Raw genomic sequence first — 19831 nt, 5'->3', positions numbered from 1 at the left:
TCTCATCTTGGTGATGTATATATTCTAGCTATAGATTGTAACTAGGTAGTGAAATTTATCTCTAGAGAAGCAAATAAAAATGTAAATATTTCAAATGTTTATATTAATTAATTTCTGGCATCACACAGCTTATAGATTAAATATGATATGAAAGAGACACATGACTGCCCTTGAACACTTAGAATGTGTCTGAATAAATAATATGATTGAAATCATTGTAGATTTTCATCAGTTATATAATAAAATTGGAGATAATCTTGGCACAAAGCTGAACAGAGAGTAGGCTCTTAATAAGTTCTGTCTACTAATATCATTGTGAATACTACTTCTTTATGCACATCAGAAATGCTAAACTTTAAATTTTTGAAAGGATGGACCACTTCTAGAGCTGACTTTTGGACTCACTCAAGGGGCCACATTGAATTGTTGTTAAAATTAGTACTTATAACAGAGAAATATAAATATTCTAAGACAAAATTTAAATTTAAGGACATGTTCATTTCAACAACTTTATTTAGAAATTTTAGGGTGTGCTAGGTATTTTAGAGCACTTTCCCACATATAGTTTTATGTACACACAGGTGATTATCGTGTATCTTACTAGTCCCATATACCAGAGGGAAAACTAAACTCCAGAGAAATTAAGTGCCTGGATCATGATCATACAGCTTGCTTGTGGCAGAACCAATATTAGAACCAGTATATTCTGATTCACCTCTCTGTGCTTCTTCCAATGGCACTATAGAAATAGAAACAATTACAGAGACATTGAAGAGAAGCAAAAAAAAAAACATTAATAGAACTTAGTGTTAGACAAACTATGAATGTCCATTGTAAAAAATGACTCTAGTGTTTGGCAACAGCTATGCTAACTCAAATGTAAGGAGCTAGACAGGATGAAAAACTGCAGGTTTAATTACTTAATTTATTGTGGCACTATGCTAAGTATTTGCTTTCATAATTTATCAGCATGAAGTCTTTACTCAGATCATATCCCTATTCTGCTAAATGAGAAACTCGTGTTTAGAGAAACACAGAAAATAACCCAATTCTAATTACAAAATCCAATTATGGACATTACATCAGATTTCACATTATTTAGAGATAATTAAAGAAATATGTTTGCTAAATGGGCCTCCTGAGAATAAAGAGAACAGATATCATTGAACTGAAAGAAGAAAAAACTTATGGAGAAATTTCAAAAATTCATGTGACCCAAACCACAGTCATGAAGTAAGATGAGTTTGCCCTTCATTTTTTTCCTCTTTCTCTCAGTCCTCTGCTCCTTCAGCAGTTATTCGTGGACAGTCACACCATCTTAGCCCTAGCTTCCTCACTCACTGACACTTTGCAGCATCTTATCCCTTCTGGTCTGTCTTCCCCTACCCAAGTGTTCCAGGTAACAGTTAGTTAAAAGCAGTCCTGCTCTCCTATTTTATATGCAAACGTAGACCATGTCCTGATTGTCTAACCCCTAATGATGGAAAATTTATGCCAGTGATGAAAAAATTCATTATTTCCTGTCACATCACAGAAACCAAGAGGCAATTCAGTTCCCTCTTGCACTGGCTGTGAGAAAGTTCAAAGTCATATGTTGATCTGCCACTATCCAATGAACATATTGTACAATATATACATATACACATATATACTCATTTTTTACAATACGCATTCTGCACTCTAAATATACCCCTGATTTTATCTTATTTTTTAGTTTTTTTCTCTTTAATCGTATTGCATCATTTTATCTTAATGTACATATTTTGATAGGTAAGATTAAATGCATTCTGGAACAAAGCTAATTGTATCTGTATTTATACATTCACATACCTAAATACATACACATATGCTCACATACATATTCATTTGTATGTACATATATACACTTACTTATAAATGGATTATTATAAATATAAAAATTTACATTCAGCCATTTAAAAAGACTCTTTCTATGTTTAGAGCCTTACTGTTTATTCCAGCAATAGCTTCTCTTCCTCCCCCTGTTTGTGGAAAAAGCCTGCTATTCTTGATCTCTTGTGTCTTCTGTGGCATGGAGTGGATAATCCAGGGAGCCGAATATTGCCTCTGCTGGTGTAGAGCGAGCCAACTAGAGTTAGATGACATAATCTTGGAATCACTTGAAGTCAACAAAGATCTTACAGTTCCCTCTTTCTATCACAGAACAGTTAGCTTCATGTATTTGCCAAAATCAGTGTCAAGTTGCTGTATTTGCCAATCCAAATTCTATAGACATTTTTTGTTGTACATGTTTATTTCTCATTCTAATTTTATGTTTGTAGCTGAATACCATCTTCTCCATACTTATAACTGCAGTTACAGCAGTAAGGGAATGAACCCTCAGTTTATGTTGTTGAAGGAGTATTGAAGCACAAATACAAATATATTTTATGAGGAGCTTTTATTTAGACTCATCATGTCAAATAGTTATATTACTAGAAGTTTAAATTCTCTTAATTCTGAATACTGGATGGTTATAGGGAAAAGAGAGCATCAAGTTAGAAATCAAAAGTTTTGGATCCCGTGCTAAATTCTCCTGGAAATTAGCATATGACTTTGAGCAAGAAAAATTATGCCCGCCCCAACCAGCTCATAGGATTTTGTGAAAATGTGATAGAATTATTCATAAAAGCACTCTAAAAATGTAAAGAGCTAGTCAAATCTGATATATTGTTATTGCTTAATTTTTTTCTGAAAAAGCATTGATTTCTGTCAGTGAGTGTGTTTTATTTTACTTCTGTCAGCCTTAACTGAGGCACGAGTATATTTAAGAATTTGAAATCTATTTTATAAATAGTTTTAAAGTATCAGAAGCCTTATCAAGAACCTTTGACGTGACTTATGGTAAACTAATTTAGGATCAGTAAACAATTGGTATGGTTTTCTTTCAATCATTGTAGTCCCACATGGGTGGGAAACCTAGGGCTTCTAGTTAAGAGTCACTTTCTCTGTAGATGATGAGGTAGTTAAAGAATGCCAGTTTTAAAAGAAAACATACGTGCATTCCAGAGGTTTGTCAAAATCCAGTCCTCCGTTTATGTCTGAAAACAATAGCAAATCACAGCATGAGGAGGAAACAACAATTGTTTCTTTCCATTTTTACGTGTGCCTCTTCTCTTCAGTGCAATCATACTCCTGCCAAGAAAATCACCCTTGGCGAGCTCCCTTTGGGTCATGGGTGTCAAGCCACAGGCTGCTCTCTGAAAGATGGGTCCCCTCTCACAGACCATGGGCTGGGTGTAACTTGCTTCTGCTGCTCGTGGCAGCCACCAGAACCCCTTAACGTGAAATCTTTTATCTGAGTAAGATTTGTAAACTCAAGATAACGCCAGACCAGGCTTTTCCCCACTTACCTCAACAGATTCATTTAAATGTTCCACTGACTTGAAATTTTTTAAAAGATAGAACTACTTGGTTCTAATAGCTTGCTACTATCAAAAAATAAAAATTATTAAATCTTTAAAAACAAACAACCCAATCAAAAAATGGGCAGAAGACCTAAATAGACATTTCTCCAAAGAAGACATACAGATGGTCAATAGGCACATGAAAAGAGGCTCAACATCGCTAACTGTTAGAGTAATGTAAATCAAAACCACAATGAGGTATCACCTCACACTGGTCAGAATGGCTATCATCAAAAAGCGTACAAATAATAAATGCTGGAGAGGGTACACTGTTGGTGGGAATCTAAATTGGTGCATCCACTATGGAAAACAGTATGGAGGTTCCTTACAACACTAAAAATAGAGCTACCATGTGATCCAGCAATCCCACTCTTGGGCATATATCCAGAAAAGATGAAAGCTCTTAATTTGAAAAGATACGTGCACCCCAATGTTCATAGCAGCACTGTTTACAATAGCCAAGACATAGAAACAACCCAAGTGCCCATCAATAGAAGACTGTTTAAGAAGATGTGGTATATATATAAACAGAATATTACTCAGCCACAGAAAGAATAAAATAATGTCATTTGCAAGAACATGAATGGACCTAGAGAATATCATACTAAGTGAAGTAAGTCAGACAGAGAAAGACAAATAATGTATGATATCACTTATATGTGGAATCCAAAAAATAATACAAATGAATCTGTATACAGTAGAGGTCCCCAACACCCGGGCCATGTACCGGTAGTGGTCCACGGCCGGTAAGGGACCAGGCCACACAGTAGGAGGTGAGCAGCGAGTGAAGCTTCATCTGCCGCTCCCCATCGCTCGCATTACCGCCTGAACTATCCCCTCCGCCACCGGCCCATAGAAAAATTGTCTTCCACGAAATTGGTCCCTGGTGCCAAAAAGGGTGGGGATCGCTGATATACAGAACAGAAACAGACTCACAGACATAGAAAACAAACTTACGGTTAACGAAGGGGAAAGGGAGTGGGAGAGGGATAAATTAGGAATACGGGATTAACAGATACAAACTACTATACATAAAATAGGTAAGCAACAAGGATTTACTAAATAACACAGGAAACTCTATTCAATATCTTGTAATAACCTATCGTGGAAAATAATTTTTAAAAATATATGTATATATATATAAAAAACGGAATCACTTGCTGTGCACCCGAAACTAACACAATCTTGTAAATCAACTATACTTCAGTTAAAAATAAATAAGTAAAAGAATTATTAACTATTTACAGGACTACTATGAGTTAAGCCAAAGGGATATTATTTTAAAAATAGTACGCATGATCGGATCTGCACAAAAGTTAAGAAAGTATTCCAAAGTCACACAAGTGTCAGGAGCAAAATGAGCTCAGTGCTTAATTTGTTGTTCTCTCTTTAATTCATTTAGCCATCAAGCAAACCTCTACTGAATTGTCCTGTCATATATAATAGAAAATAAATCTGTTTAGGGAAAACATAGTGAGAGAAAGAGTAATTGGGGGCATTTCCTTTGAAAACGGCAGAGGAGCAGAACTCACAGAATTCAGAACAGTTGATGGCTCTTCAGAGAGCCACTGTGTCACTTCGGAGGTAACGGTCCATGCATGAAGGGTGTCTCTCACGAGGCAAAGAAGTATGGCCAGAGTCGAACAGGTTGACGAAGGCTAAAGCTAGCACGTAATTACTCTGCTAGCTCCTGACTTGGGGTTCAACTCCGTGACTTCAGACCCAGGATGGAAATATGTACAAAGAGAGAGGTAAACTTTGGAACATGCCAGAAGATATGAAATGGCAAGGTTGTTTTGGTTTGTTTCGTTTTATTATAAATTTAGGCAGAATATGCCTGCTTGATCTCATCTGAAAGCTTTTCTGAGGGTTCCGTCTGTGTAAACAGTGTAACCCTGAGTACCCAGGGGCAGCAACCTGCACACACACACACACACACACACACACACACACACACACACACCCCGACACCCATGACGGAAGTACTGGACAGAGGAACCCCATCACCACCACCACCACTACCACAGCTGCCACTACCACATACTGAGTTTTCCAAAATCTCTAACAGGTTTCTCTGGGTTGCTTCAAATTCATCAGGATTTGGCTAGAGAGAAAGTATGTGAGACTGTATTTTGCCAGGCCCAGGGAATCCCTCAAGAGCAGCTATACAGTCCCACTTGTTACTGATGATCAGGGACCCAGAACAGTCAAAAATCAGTTAATAGCATGTCACAGGGATACCGTTTTCCGTTGGACTGTGTTCACGTCTACAGAAATAGCAATGTCATTTTATCCCGGATTGGCCAGATCCTACTCTCCGTCTGTGAGACGAGAATGACCAGCCTGTACCCTTTTGTCACAGCAACATTGGAAGAAGAGAAATGAAAATATGCTGCTAATGACTTTGTGTATCTGCTTCTTCCTTGTCCCCGTTGTTCCCCAATGACATCAACATAGCTTTAGCCCGACGTGCCATTTGGACCGAAGTCTTGGCTTGATCTGTGATGAATGCCCTGTCGGGTACACAGGACCACACTGTGAGAGGTAAGCACATACTACACTGTCTTTCAATGTGATTTCCACCTTGGGAGTTATAAACCCACAGGCATTGTCACCCTTCGCACTACGCCAGAAAAGCCGCCACACTCAGGTGAAATAGTTTCTCACCACACTTGTCAAACAAATGCAGTATATTTTTATAGTTTATTTATTCTCTAGAAATTGCTCTATAAATCTCCATTCACTCAGAGAGTGTTTGATTCATGTTTTAATCTTAAAGGTTAAGCATTAACCTGCAATCTTTCTAGAAAGTATTGTTCAAGTGGAAAGTCATGCACTTTCAGATTTATCTTACTGTCTACGTTGGCAACATTTATTTTTCATAATTAGCTTTTTGTCCTTAAAATGTAGCTTAAATGTGTAGTTCATAGTTCAGCAAGTGGTCCATAATTTACCTTAAATATATTTGAAAATCGAAACAAAATGTAATTTATTATCATGATTTATATTCTCATCTAATTACTTCTAAGCCAGTACTTTAATTCCCATTGATTTTACTAGGTTGTTTTGCAGTGGAGCCAGGGATATTATTTTATGTAATTTGTGTGATTATTTTTCCTCCTAAAATCTTTTGGAGGAAAAGGTTCTTCCGTATTTCAGTCTCACTGAAAATGGTACAAAATTCTCCCATAATGTCATTGACAAACACAACAGCATCTTCTGGGTGTAGCACTGAAAATAGTCCCTTTTGTTGCCATCACTAGAGGGTGGGTGGGGGTCAAGGTAGGGGGAGAGGCAGAGAAAGTAACCTGCTTTCACCCAGCATCACCAAGGCTAACACCACAGAGGGCTATTTCTGCCTATCCTTTCCTGTCCCCTTGGCAGCCATCAACCCTATTTCAACCAGGCTGCATAAAGTTAATGAAGCAAGATCCAATCACCCAGAGAGAATTTAGCCAGCAGCTAGCAGTCTGTGGACACAGTGCCAGTGACAGCTCCTAGCGGCAGCAAGTACTATTTGTGAGTATGGCAACATCTGGAAATTAGTAATGGAGGAACAGAACTGAAATAAGGAGGGTTTATTTGCAGTTGAGAAACTAGAAGTCTTTGATTGTGTTTTTTTAAAAAAAGGAGGACACATGCATATTACTTACTGTAATAGGAGAACATATCATTGCCAAGACAGATTTACATCAAATGCCTAATCCCTCTGGCTCACTACAGGCAACCTTTTTTTTTAGCAACTGGAAAATGACAGCTGCTCTGTCATACAAGGCCATTCAATCCATTTATCTAGGTGGGCTTAGTCTCTGATGTATTTATACTGCTTTGCTCCATGATATGTATTTTCTGTATACGTTAGACAATGGTTTCTGAACCATCTACAATTTAAAATCCTACATTTTATTTAAGAAACATTTGTTTAGCAACTACCATGTGCTGTGCATGGGGCTAGACATAGGCTATAAACAGATGTATCCTACCATCCTTGCCCTCAAGCAGCTCACATTTTTAATGTGGGTGAGAATATTTGAACATATTCTGGAGAACATTCTGGTCTGAATAATAAAATTCACCTAGGAAAGAAATACCTGACAGAAAGGATGACTTCCTGTCTAAAACCTTTATTAATCTGATCAAAAAGAAGAGAGAAACATGCATCAAATGGCATATCTTACCTCTAATTTAAGTTTTTCAGTCAAAAATAACCTTAATCCATTATTATATGGAAGATGTGATATTATATTTTTCTAGCCGGAATACAGATTAGGGTTTTACAGGAATATTTAAAGTCTATCATTTCTCTGTGTTTGTAGGAGCTAAGAAGTCCATTAGATGGATCCAAAATATTAGGAGAAACATTTTTGGGGATGTGCAGGCTGAAGTAGACCAGGGTGTGAGGGAGAATAAGGGTCAGGGGAGGAAGGAGATACGGGTTGTACTGAAAATCTTGTAATCAAAACTATTCTGTGAGTGATTGGTGTAATCAGTTATGCACATCATCTACACAAAATCAGCATTGAAAAACTGAAGCCGTGTTTTCCAAGCTGTAGATGTTCTTGGAATAGAGTTCTATGATCACTTACGTTTGGGAAGCATCTATTAGCATGTGAAAGGTTCTGACCAGTCCTGGAGTGAAAAAAATCTCTTCAATTTGTTTAACTCATCATTTTCTAATCTTACGTGATCATAAATCCCCTACTTTTATTATATAACAAGAATGCATCTCAGACTCAGATAGATGGGAATTATAACTTTATATTTTTATCTCAGTTTAATTTCTACTTTGAGATCAAATTCTTTATATGTAGGAGCTGTGAGGGCAGGGACACATAATCTCAGTCAAGTACACTTTAAACTTACCCAGTGTTATATGTCAATTATGTTCCAGTTTTTAAAATTTGTTTTAACGTTTTTTCTCTTCTCCCCACTTTCCACCTCTAGCTTTGGTTAGAACCAAAGTTCTAACAAGCTTACTTATGGTACCAAGAGCCTTGAATGCTTGAATGTGTGTGTGTGTGTGTGTGTGTGTGTGTGTGTGTGACTGTGTTTTGGGTAGTGCACATATGGTAGGGCCAACCTGTTCTGAGTAATTCATCCAAATGCATTTCTGCTCACCTCTTCCTGTTTCCTGTCCCCCTGATTACCTTTCCCTTCAGGTCTAATAACTCTCCCCACTACTTTCCTACCACTCGTGGGCACACAGGACGCATGCTGCTGTCTTCTTTCCAAACTGGGATCCACCAACATCCCTACTCTCATCATTTCTCCTCCATCTGCCTTTCTAACTCCATCCCATTTCCTGTTTGGGGATGAATTGCAGGAGGAGGTGCCACATTCATAGAAAGGGTGACCTTTAAAGCCAAAGTCCAAAAGATTCCTGTGTTTCTGCTTTCCTTCCTGTCAGATCCCTTAACTCAGTCAAGCAGCACAGATGGTCTTGCTGCTTAAATTGAGGGAATGGAGAAAAATTGTGAACAAGAGGATGGCAAAACAAGATATGACAAAATATGGACTGATAGTCTGTCACACATAGGACACTGGTTACAGTTTTCAGAAACTTTTGCTTGGGGCCAGGGCACTCATACTTTGAGATATTACTGCTTTCCTCTGACTAGGAACTGTTTTAAACAAAATGAAAAGAAGAGAACCAGCGGTGAGGGAACTGGGTATTCATCATGGCACTCTGCTAAGATTCTAGGCTTTTATTATCTGGACAAGAAGAGAAAAATATAGAAAAACAAGGAGACAGTATTTTGAAGGGCAAAAAGGGATGAGTGCTGGAGCATCAAGAGAAATTAAAAAGAACATGGAGAAAAAAGGTGAGCTAAATGCTGATGACATCTGTCTACTGGACACTAAGCTACTTTCTGAATAAGTTTGTAACCTCAGCAACATATCACACTTCATGGAGACAGACATTTTAAGAGATTGTGACAAGTTCATCCAATGAGATCCATAGGACCACAAGAAACTTAATGAGCTATGTGGACCCCTTAAACCCTGTCCCCTCCTGAGCTGGGCAATTTTTTATGTCCCCCCTAAGTAAGGAGAGAGAGGTCAAAGTTAACTTTAATTTCACAATTGCCACTGAGAATGCAGAAGGTATTTGAATTCAATTGCTTAGTATTTGGAAAATTTACCTACAGTTTTATCCACATGATTTATATTCAGTGTCAGAGAAGCCCCTTTTTGTTTGTTTGTTTTTTTAATTTCAATTCCAAAATCCAGTTTAGATATTCTCTGCTTCAGAAATGTCTTGACTCTGAACCAAGTCTAATTGTCATCTGATCACTATGCTGGTGAGAATTTCTACTCATGGCTGAGCCTCCTTGATCCCTGAGTCCTGTATGCAGAGCATGGGGTTACAGAAATTAGAGACGAGAGACAGTTATGCTTACTCGATAGTGCCATTAGGAAAATTGTGACTGGAAGTGAGGTTTCAAAAGGCTGGTCATCTGTGGTTGTGCAGTTCGTACACTGCACAAAAGTACTCAGCCAAGGGGGAGACTGGGGGCTCGAATCCAGCGTGCCCTCTTCTTGCCAATACACTAGCTGTGCTGTGCTTGGGTACCCAGACATGTCTACTGTCTGTTCATTTTTCTGCATCTGCCCAGAGAGAATCTTTTTTTTTAATTTGCAGAAAGGCACCATATAAGCAGGCACACTTCCTCAGTCTTCAGCTGATTCAGTCAAGTAGGAGGTAGTAAGAATACAGTGCAGTTCCACAACCATTCCCATTTAAACTCCAGCCACCCTCCCCTGTGCCTTTGCCAATACTGCTTCCTCTGCCTGGAAGACTGCAACCCTTCCCCCACCTCTGCCTGAGAGCAGCTCTGCTCCCTCTTAAAATTCAGCTCTGTCATCCTGAAAGGGTCCTTGATGAATCCTAGTTCGAGTTGGTTGACCTTTTCTATACTTCTTTAACAGTATTTGCATATCTCTAATAGTTCACTGCTACATTTTTAAGTATAGATGACCCTAGAAAAACATGGAAGTTAGGGGCATCGACCCCTGTGCGGTTGAAAACAGTGTATAACTTTAGAGTTGGCCCTCTGTATCCACAGTGTGGTATCCGCACATTAAACCAACCTCAGACCACATAGTACTGTAGTATTTACTGACTAAAATCTGTGTAGAAGTGGACTCACGCAGTTCAAACCCATGTTGTTCAAGGTTTAACTCTATATCTTTCTTCTCCATGGACTGTAGTATAAAGACTGTTCCTTATTTATATTAGTATCATGTGAAAGTGCTCAATAGATGTTAAAGGAAGAGTGGGAGGGGAAAAAAAGCAAGAGCTTTTCTAACTTGCTTAGAGAGATTGAAGTATTGTTTTCAGTCTATAGATAGGAAGAACGTAGACCAAAGATTTTAGCCAGAAGTTGTTGAAAAATAATGGAGCAGAATGAAATAGAGAAAAGTCTCACCAATTTCTTTTCTTCTTTTCATTATTGTTTCTCTCCACTGCCATTTCCTCTCTCTCTCTCTCTCTCTCTCTCTCTCTGCCACTCTCGCTCTTGCTCTCACTTAGATAGACAGACATAGATATATATAGATATATATATATATACCTTCCTTTAATATTGTTCCTAAGTCATCTTACATAACTGCATGTGTTATCTACATTTAAAGAATCTCTTTCTGAAATATTGCAATTCGATTTGAAAAAAAGTTAGCAAATGTGCAAAGGAACAGGGACTTTGTCATGTTAAGGTCCATCTCTAGCAAAACAAAATCCAATAAACTCTCTGTCTACAAATGTCTTCCTTCTGCCTTTCATATGAAAATGAGAGGACTTTAGATTTCAACTAACAATTTGTTTTGGTAGAGTGAAAGTCCGAGAAGCTGGAAAGGTCTAAAGGCCTGTGATTTACACTAATGTTAATTAGATGAATCCAACTTGATCAGATTATAAAGCACTATTATTAATACAAGTTATATGATTAGCAGTATTGTATTCACTGACCCGAGAATTACCTTTTAATTTCTATTGATGGGACTTCCCTGGTGGTCCAGTGGTAAAGAATCCGCCTTACAATGCAGGGGATGGGGATTCTCTCCTTGGTCAGGGAACCAAGATCCCACATGCTGCAGGGCAACTAAGCCCGCATGCCATAACTACTTAGCTTGCGCGCCTCAGCTAGAGCCCATGTGCCACAAACTGCAGAGCCCACGTGCTCTGGAGCCTGTGTGCCACAATTAGAGAAGAGAAAAGCTGCACGCCACAACTAGAGAGAAACCCACACACCACAACGAAGAGCCCGCATGCCTCAGTGAAGATCCCGTGTGCCACAACTAAGACCTGATGCAGCCAAAAAGTAAAAAAATTTTAAAATAAATAAATAATAAATTAATTTTTAAAATTTCTATGGAAACATTTCTGTAAGTCTCTAAGAATACTGTTCTATGTATAGAAACACACACACACCTGCACACCCCTAATAAAATCTGAATGCTTACTTTCAGTGAAGTGCCGTATGAATGATGTATCATATATATTCAGTAAGTCTCCTTACATGTCCTACAACAAAAAGTAAAAAACAGATGCCTCTTCAGTTATTCTACTTAATTGTAATTATTTTCTCATGGATTGAGTTGGTTTTTAAAATTATTGTTGTGGGAGAATTTGGGACTTATTAATTGGTATCTACGTTTAAAAAAAAATTACCAGATTTTGTTATATAACGCCATCTCTCCTGCGGGCAGTAAGTCATTTTGAGGAAAATGAGCTGAAAATAATGGGGGTTTGTTATCTGTGATAATGATCATTGTATATTGTTATTCTAGTGGAGCAAAGTCACTCTCTTAATGGTAAACAAAATGAGATGTGAATATATGTGGATGTGATCATGAGCTCTGAATATCAAGTAAGGCAAGAAGAATCGGATTAAAATTCAAAAAGATTTTCTTCTTTATTGACTACCACTCCTGAAGGGATTGTGGGGGAATTTTATGCACTAAAATATTAGTTCATTTTTACAATAGAGAATTAATAATTAACATTTGTGGGTGGCAGTATTCTTCCAAGCAATATTTATACAATGACTTTCACAATTTATAAAAGATTTTGTTAAAATTAAAACTAGTAATCTCATTAAAAATTATGATAAAAGGTTAATTCTACAAGATTATTTTGGCACCTATAAATGTTCTAGAAAACTTAGACTAATCAATGTATCTTACCAAATTAATGACTTTGCCCCATAATCATGATATTATTAAAGTATCCTTATATGATGTACTGTATTTAAACCATGTCTCTTTCTAGAGTAGAGAGCATTTTTCTCTACGTATCTGTAAGTAGATGAGCATAAACATAATGTACTTTTGAGATATATTCCCCTTCAATTTTGACCCTTGCTGTAAAGGACTTTCTATTTTGCTAAGATGGCACAGAAAACAGAGCTAGCCTGACCGTAAGACTTCAGATGTACTGTTTCATTTCTCCTTTGGCAAGTGGAGCTTAATATGAAGCATAAGCAAAGGTAACTGAAAGAGAAGACAGAGTAGAATATAAATAAGTGCTTCCTATAAAGGTGTATCTGTGCATCTGTAACATTAAGTAGCATTGTAAAACATAACAGTGTGGTTAAAGGGAAATTTGATACTATAATTGAAAAAAATCTCTCCCATGCCTCATAAATAAATGAACTTTTGTTTTTCCAATAATATGTATAATAGTGTTTAGTCCTTTAAAAAAAAAAATAAGAACTAGAGTTTGCTAATAAGAGTTCTGGGCATCATTAAGCCTCGCCTTATGTCATGTTACCATAATATGCAGCAGGCCTGCTACTCCGTGAAGACTCTTCAGTGGAAACCTGCCTCCATATGGATGTGCAAATGTATAAAAGCCTATTAGTAAGGCAGACATACGGCCCTCACACAAATGATGAGGCTCTTTCGATTTTCTATTTAATAAACTCTGAATTCTCACTACTGAGTTGCCTTGTGAGCCTGCTTCCCCACAACAAGCTCTTGGTGCAGCAACAGAAACGTGTGACCCTTACATATGTGTACAGGAAACAACCAGCTGCGTACATATGATGTGTTGTACTTCAAAGGCTTTCCAACGTGGACCTGGATCCCGCCGCAGTGCCAGCGGCAGATTTCTTATTATGCTTTGGTCTCGTCTTCAGTACCAGTGACAAGATTTTTTTTTTCTGGCTGAAATCAAATTACTAGTGGGGCTGGCAGGATTTCATCTTGTATCTACACTGCAGTAACAGGAAAACATTCTTTTAATCACCTTGCATTTGAGAAAAGGAGCGCTTAAAGGGAAAGCATATCCTGGGAGAGGGATAGAATGAAAATATATATAAACATTGCCCCCAAAGGGTTTCATGAGTTCCTCCCAAATACTCACTGATGAAACTTTTCACCTTAGGTGTGCAGAAGGCTATTTTGGACAACCTTCTCTACCTGGAGGATCATGTCAGCCATGCCAATGCAATGACAACCTTGACTTCTCCATCCCTGGCAGCTGTGACAGCTTCTCTGGCTCCTGTCTGATATGTAAGCCAGGTACAACAGGCCGGTATTGTGAGCTTTGTGCTGATGGATATTTTGGAGACGCAGTTGATGCAAAGAACTGTCAGCGTAAGTCCTGAACTATTGATGCCCCTGACAGAATTGATGCATTGCACCTCAAAGTAACTGATGAGTTCTTGAGTGGGGATTGGAGGGTAGCAAATTATGTGTAATACATGTAAGATAGATAGATACACAGCCTATACACAGGGTCTGAATATTCTAATACATTTCTTTGTGCTAATAGATTAAATCCTTTCAAAACTGCTGCATTGTTGAAGTATCATTTTTCAAATGATACACATATCTCTGTTTACACGTGGGATGAAGATTTTTAAATAAATTTCTGTCTATGGCAGGAAAGAAGAATTTGAAAATTAGGTAGCCCCTATTTATGCTTATTGTTTATTACATTTCTAATCATTTTCTTGAACTAAATTTATCAGTCCGTATTATTTCATTAGTACCTGTCAGTAGGCATTAATCTGTTATGCTTTCATATGTAAACTTTACATTCTTGCATTTCACAGTAGGTGTAAAATTCTGCCAATATTCTTACACACTGGCATTTGTAACTGTTGAGGTATTAAACTTAGGACTACTCACAGAATGCTATTTCTGTGTTTTACTTCCACAAATTAGCTATTGTAGGACTTCATCCATATTAGTCAGTACATTCCTACCCTCATCTTGATCTCTTCAGCTGTATTTTTTGGTGTTGCATAAAATTTACAAACGCTTTATATTAGTGGTAATATATTATGCAAGAGAGATCTCATTGTGGAGAATTAAATGGAATGAGCATCCTTGTTAGTCTATGTTAGTGCTGGACGCTGCCATCATCAACTTCACCTGCTGTGATCATCTTTAGGCAGAGCAGGTTATGATACCAGCTCAACAGTTCACTTCTGCAGACTTCATTATCTAAGAAGGGACTCTTCCAATCATTCAGTTGGGTCCCAGGACCTGCAACAATACAGAAACCACTGGAAATGTTGTGCCTGTTAGTATCTCTGCTGTAAACACCGAGGACCTGCTAGCGTCCCCCATTTCAATAAGAAATGTGTCTTTCTCCTCACAGGTTTGGAAGATAAGTGCCAGCTTTTTGTCATTTAAAAATGACAATTTGTTGAATCAAAAACAAACCACTCTCTGGAACAGTCAGCAGCTATTAATATCATGTGTAAATTGTCAATTGTTTTTAAAGCAAAATTTCCAACAGGCTCAGAAGCACCTTTAAACACTGTGGGTTTATGGCATCTGTGTAAAATCATAAGGAACTTAAGAAATTCTCCAGTTCAAACTCATCATCTAGGATCTACACTTTCTACCTATTTGATGCTGGGCAAGACATTTGACCTCACTGAGATTCAGTTTCCTCATTTACATAAAGGGTCCTAATTTTCAATGGGGATTAAAGGATCTAGCACGTGAGAGTATCTAGTGAGCTGCCCGGGGCATGGGATACTCACACATGGTGGCTCCTTTTGTAGAGATGCTCACTAATTCTGAGGCTGTGTTACTCCCTGAATGACCTCATTTTCTATCTTCCAATAACCCCCTCCATAAAGTTGAAGAGACAGTTCCACTCTTTTTATTGTGGTAAATTCAGGATCTGTGGCATGAAGTCTTAACACATAGAAGAATATGGTATAAAAACATCTTTGAACCATCACCAATTTTTATATCACTTGCCATGAAGTATAGACATAATTATGTTTTTAATGCTCTTTAACATATAAAAATACCAAAACACATTCATTATCTATTTTTAACTTTTCATAGATATAATGGCTCTTCTATGCATAGTTAGTAAACCTTTACAAAAAGAAAATTCATAATAAACTATTATTTTAGTTGCCTCTGGATCTGTTCATGAAAAGTATACCACTACTAAGAAATATATTTTGCTTTTTAAATTTATATACATATTTTTGTGTCATTTCATTTAAAAATGCCACTTAAAAATTCTATATTGCTTTTGTTATTTTTAAGATGACTTTATAGTAAATTTAATCTTGTATTCCCCACTCTAAGAAAAAGTGGCTTTTAATTTATAAATTATTTGAGATTTTTTAAATCGATGTATGATATATATATGTATGAAATATATAAAGAAATCAAAAGTATATATAACAATTCTAGTAGCCAAATGAAATGGATATTTAAAGAAAATATTTTCTTCAACCTCTTCTCACACGCCAGCTATAGACTATCCGTAGGCTATTACCTGAGTAAGCTAACTGGCTGGGACCAGTTTTTAAATGGCCACCCAACAAGTATCATGTTAGCAGACACTGAAGACCAAACCATTGGAAGAAAAATCAAGCAGTTTTTAGGAAAGCAGTAAAACTAAGTAGCGCTTCCAGCCCCATGAACAGAAAAATAGTGCAGGCTGATGGACTAGCTATTTATAATGTATTTACAAGTTGTGCTCAAATCAAAGTATTCAGAGGCATGAAATATTGTACAAAATTTACAAAAACCATCTACGAATAGTCTAAATTCCCATGTCATCTCCCCCTCACATTTTTATTCTGGTATCAATGCAATTATATGTACCATTAAAAATACACTTGTAGGGTACAGAGTGAACCATTAATTACTGTTCTATTTGTGAAAAAGCTTCTTAATTTTTAGACTGATTTATTATATGTTTCAGAATAACATCAGACAACTTTGTAACATAAAAATGACAAAAGGTTACTTAAACCAAATACATTTTCTATCTTTGGAGATAGTATATAATATATACTATCATAGTATATAAAGTTTATAATATATAAACTGAGGATAGTATATATCTTCCTCAGTTTAAAAATTATAATGCTGTACTCCTAATACACTTGAAAAAGTTGTTTTTATCTTATATACATTTTATTGAATATGTTTGACATATAACATTGTGTAAATTTAAGGTGTACAATGTGTTACTTTAATAAATTTATATATTGTAACATGGTTGCCATTATAGCGATATTTATCCTGTTACATAATTTGCAGTACAATATTGTTGTCTATATTCATTATACTGTGCATTAGATCACTATAGCTTATTAACTACTTGTTACAATTTTTTACCCTTAAACAGCATTAATTTTATCCCCCCATTCTCCATCCTATGGTAACGATCATTTTACTGTTTTTTTTTTTATGAGTTTGACTTATCTGACTATATCTGACTTTGACTTTGACTATATCTGACTTATCTCACTTAGCATAATGTGCTCAAGGTCCATCCAAATGGCAGGATACCCTCCTTCCTCATGGCTGAGTAATATTTCACTGTGTATATACATCACATCTTTTTATCCCTTCACCCACTGATGGGCAGTTAGGATGTCTCCATATCTTGGCTATTGTGAATAATGCTGCAGTAAATATGGGAGTGCATATATCTCTTCAAAATACTGTTTTCATTTACTTTGGGTATATGTCCAGAAATGGGATTGCTGGATTGTATGGTGGATCTGTTTTTAACATTTTGAGGAAATTCCATATTGTTTTCCATAGTGGTTGGACCAGTTTACACTCCCACCAACAGTGTATAAGGTTCCCTTTTCATCACATTCCCACCACCACTTGTTGTCTCTTGTCTTCTTGATGGCAGCCATTTTAACAAGTGTGAGGTGATACCTCATTGTGGTTTTGATTTACATTTCCCTGATGATTAGTGATGTTGAGCATCTTTTCATGTGCTGTTGGCCACTTTGATATCCTCTTTAGAAAAATGTCTACTTGGTTCTACGGTCTTACATACTTTTCTAATCTTAAAGGTATGTATATATTTCCCCTCAAGCTCATTTTTTGAGCTTAACACAGAAACTGGCATATTGTAAATAATCATTAAATTGGAAAAAATTAATTAATTTTGCTTCATTAATTGTAGAATTAATATTATGCCATGGGTGCTATTAATTTTGATAATTTCTCAAAATTATTTCAGCTCTAGAGTCAGTATGCATTACTTATATTGAGATTATATTTTAGGTGCTACCCCAGTGTATCTATCAAGAAGCAAAACAGCTGGAGGACTGATGGAAAGAACATTTTACCTGAAGTCAACTATATCACCTACTAATCATGTGGCCTTGTTTGAGTTATGGCTACGTGGAAATTCAGTGTCTTCATTCTCAGAATTTGAATAGTGATGGTGACATTAGTATTTTCACAGCATATGAATGTGCCAGGAACTGTGCTGTTGCTTTACATAAATGTCTCTACAGCTTCTAGAGTGGGTGTAAACATCAAAGAATATAATGCTTAACAGAACCCCTAGCAATCAGAAAACATTCTATTCTAAAACTTCGAGGCCAGTGTTACCACCTGGAGGATATTACTATTTAACAAACCTATTAAGACTATTAGAACATTTTTCCCAATCACAGATCTCTCTTCTCTTTGCAGCTTGCCACTGTAATGCCAACGGCTCCTTCTCTGAGGTTTGCCATGCTCAGACGGGGCAGTGTGAATGCAAACCTAACGTGCAGGGGCGGCAGTGTGATGAATGTAAGGTAAGAAGTAGGAGCTGACCATGATTACTTCTTCCTTCAAACTTCTCGTTGGCTTTCACTGACATACTCCTGAGCATACTGAAAGACAAGTTCAGTAATATCTCATTGTACATATAAAATTACTGTGATCATTGAAATGTTTTTTTCAAAATAGAACGAAATTTACCATGCACTAGCATTTGACCCTCAACCTATATTTCCTTGGTAGTGAATTTGTGTAATATTTACTGTAATTCAGATGCTTCTGAAACAACATACAAATTTAATCCCAGTCTATGGCGAGTCATGTATTCTTTCTTTTGCTTTTATGTTTCTGGCAGAAAAAAAAAAGTGTCACACCCTTTGCTTTTATCAAACACTTTGTACTAGTTCCATCAATTAAAAGTTCCAGCGAGCATTCTACTCAACAAAAGTTTTCAGTAGAGAAGTAAATCAAAATACTTTTTAGATACCATTTTGCTAAAATGAAACAAAAATCAAAATATGTTGCTCTCTGTTCCTGCACGTATTGCCCTGCCTTCAGTATGGTGAGCACCTGAGATTCCTCCATAAGAGGACATGGATTTGCACTATCTCTTTCACATATATATGCAAGTTTTTGGTGATAAACACTGTTAAGCAGAACCAAGCATTTCTCAGGTGTCAAACTGGCCGTTCTGTAGGAAGTTTGGAAATATCATTTGCTTCTATCTCTTGAATAACATGATATGCTCTTTTTCTGTTGTTTTTGTTTTATTTTTCTGTTGGCTTTTAAAGCCCACTATGTGGTGGGACCCAGAGAAGCGATTCTGTGTGTCCTGTGGCTGCAATCCCATTGGCTCTGTGACAGCACAGTGTGATATCACAGGAAGATGTGTCTGTAAATCAGGCTTCGTAGGGAAACAGTGCAACCTCAGCAGGCAGGTGCACCGACAGAAGGAGCAGCCGCAGAGAGCGCAGCCGGTGCTGGGGTCTCCCCAGAGGTGGGGAGTCAGCAGCTCCAGCGGATGTCCTCGGGGAGCCTATCGACCCGCAGCTCCGGTAATCCCAGAGGCGCTGCACAGCTCGTGCCTCAGCATGTTGTGTTCCATGTGCTGCTGCTGACCTGCTCTGGTGCCATTTTACCAAATAACGGTTGCTAAGTGTGCAAATTGCAAATGCGAAAACTAGGCAATTCCTGATGGAAGTCTTGCCTTTTAAAAATAGCTATCAATATCTTTTTTAAAGCCTATTCAAGTTCATATGTTCATAAAAGTTTCAATTGATCATGGATATGTAGAAAACAAAGAAAAATTTATCAGTAGGAACCTATAATCTTAGAAGGGGAAGGAACCTTGGGCATCATTTGGAGCAAATGAAGGGAACACACGAATGAATAAATGA

General features: G+C 37.2%; 1 protein-coding gene across 2 annotated transcripts in view; it reads left to right on the top strand.

Moving 5' to 3' along the window:
• The window catches only part of LAMA2 (laminin subunit alpha 2), a 622418-nt gene that overhangs the window by 387123 nt on the left and 215464 nt on the right, over window positions 1-19831 (top strand). For both annotated transcript variants that reach the window (XM_082475049.1, XM_082475048.1), the window contains exons 18-20: window positions 5883-5969; window positions 13813-14024; window positions 18363-18469. In XM_082475049.1, coding sequence (XP_082331175.1) covers window positions 5883-5969; window positions 13813-14024; window positions 18363-18469 — 406 coding nt within the window. The remainder of the gene's footprint in view (window positions 1-5882; window positions 5970-13812; window positions 14025-18362; window positions 18470-19831) is intronic.

The sequence above is a fragment of the Balaenoptera physalus genome (assembly GCF_965194825.1).
Source record: "Balaenoptera physalus genome assembly, chromosome: 9".
Taxonomy (NCBI): domain Eukaryota; kingdom Metazoa; phylum Chordata; class Mammalia; order Artiodactyla; family Balaenopteridae; genus Balaenoptera; species Balaenoptera physalus.
Note: the sequence above shows the minus strand (reverse complement) of the source record. Positions and strands in the feature narration are given on the sequence as shown.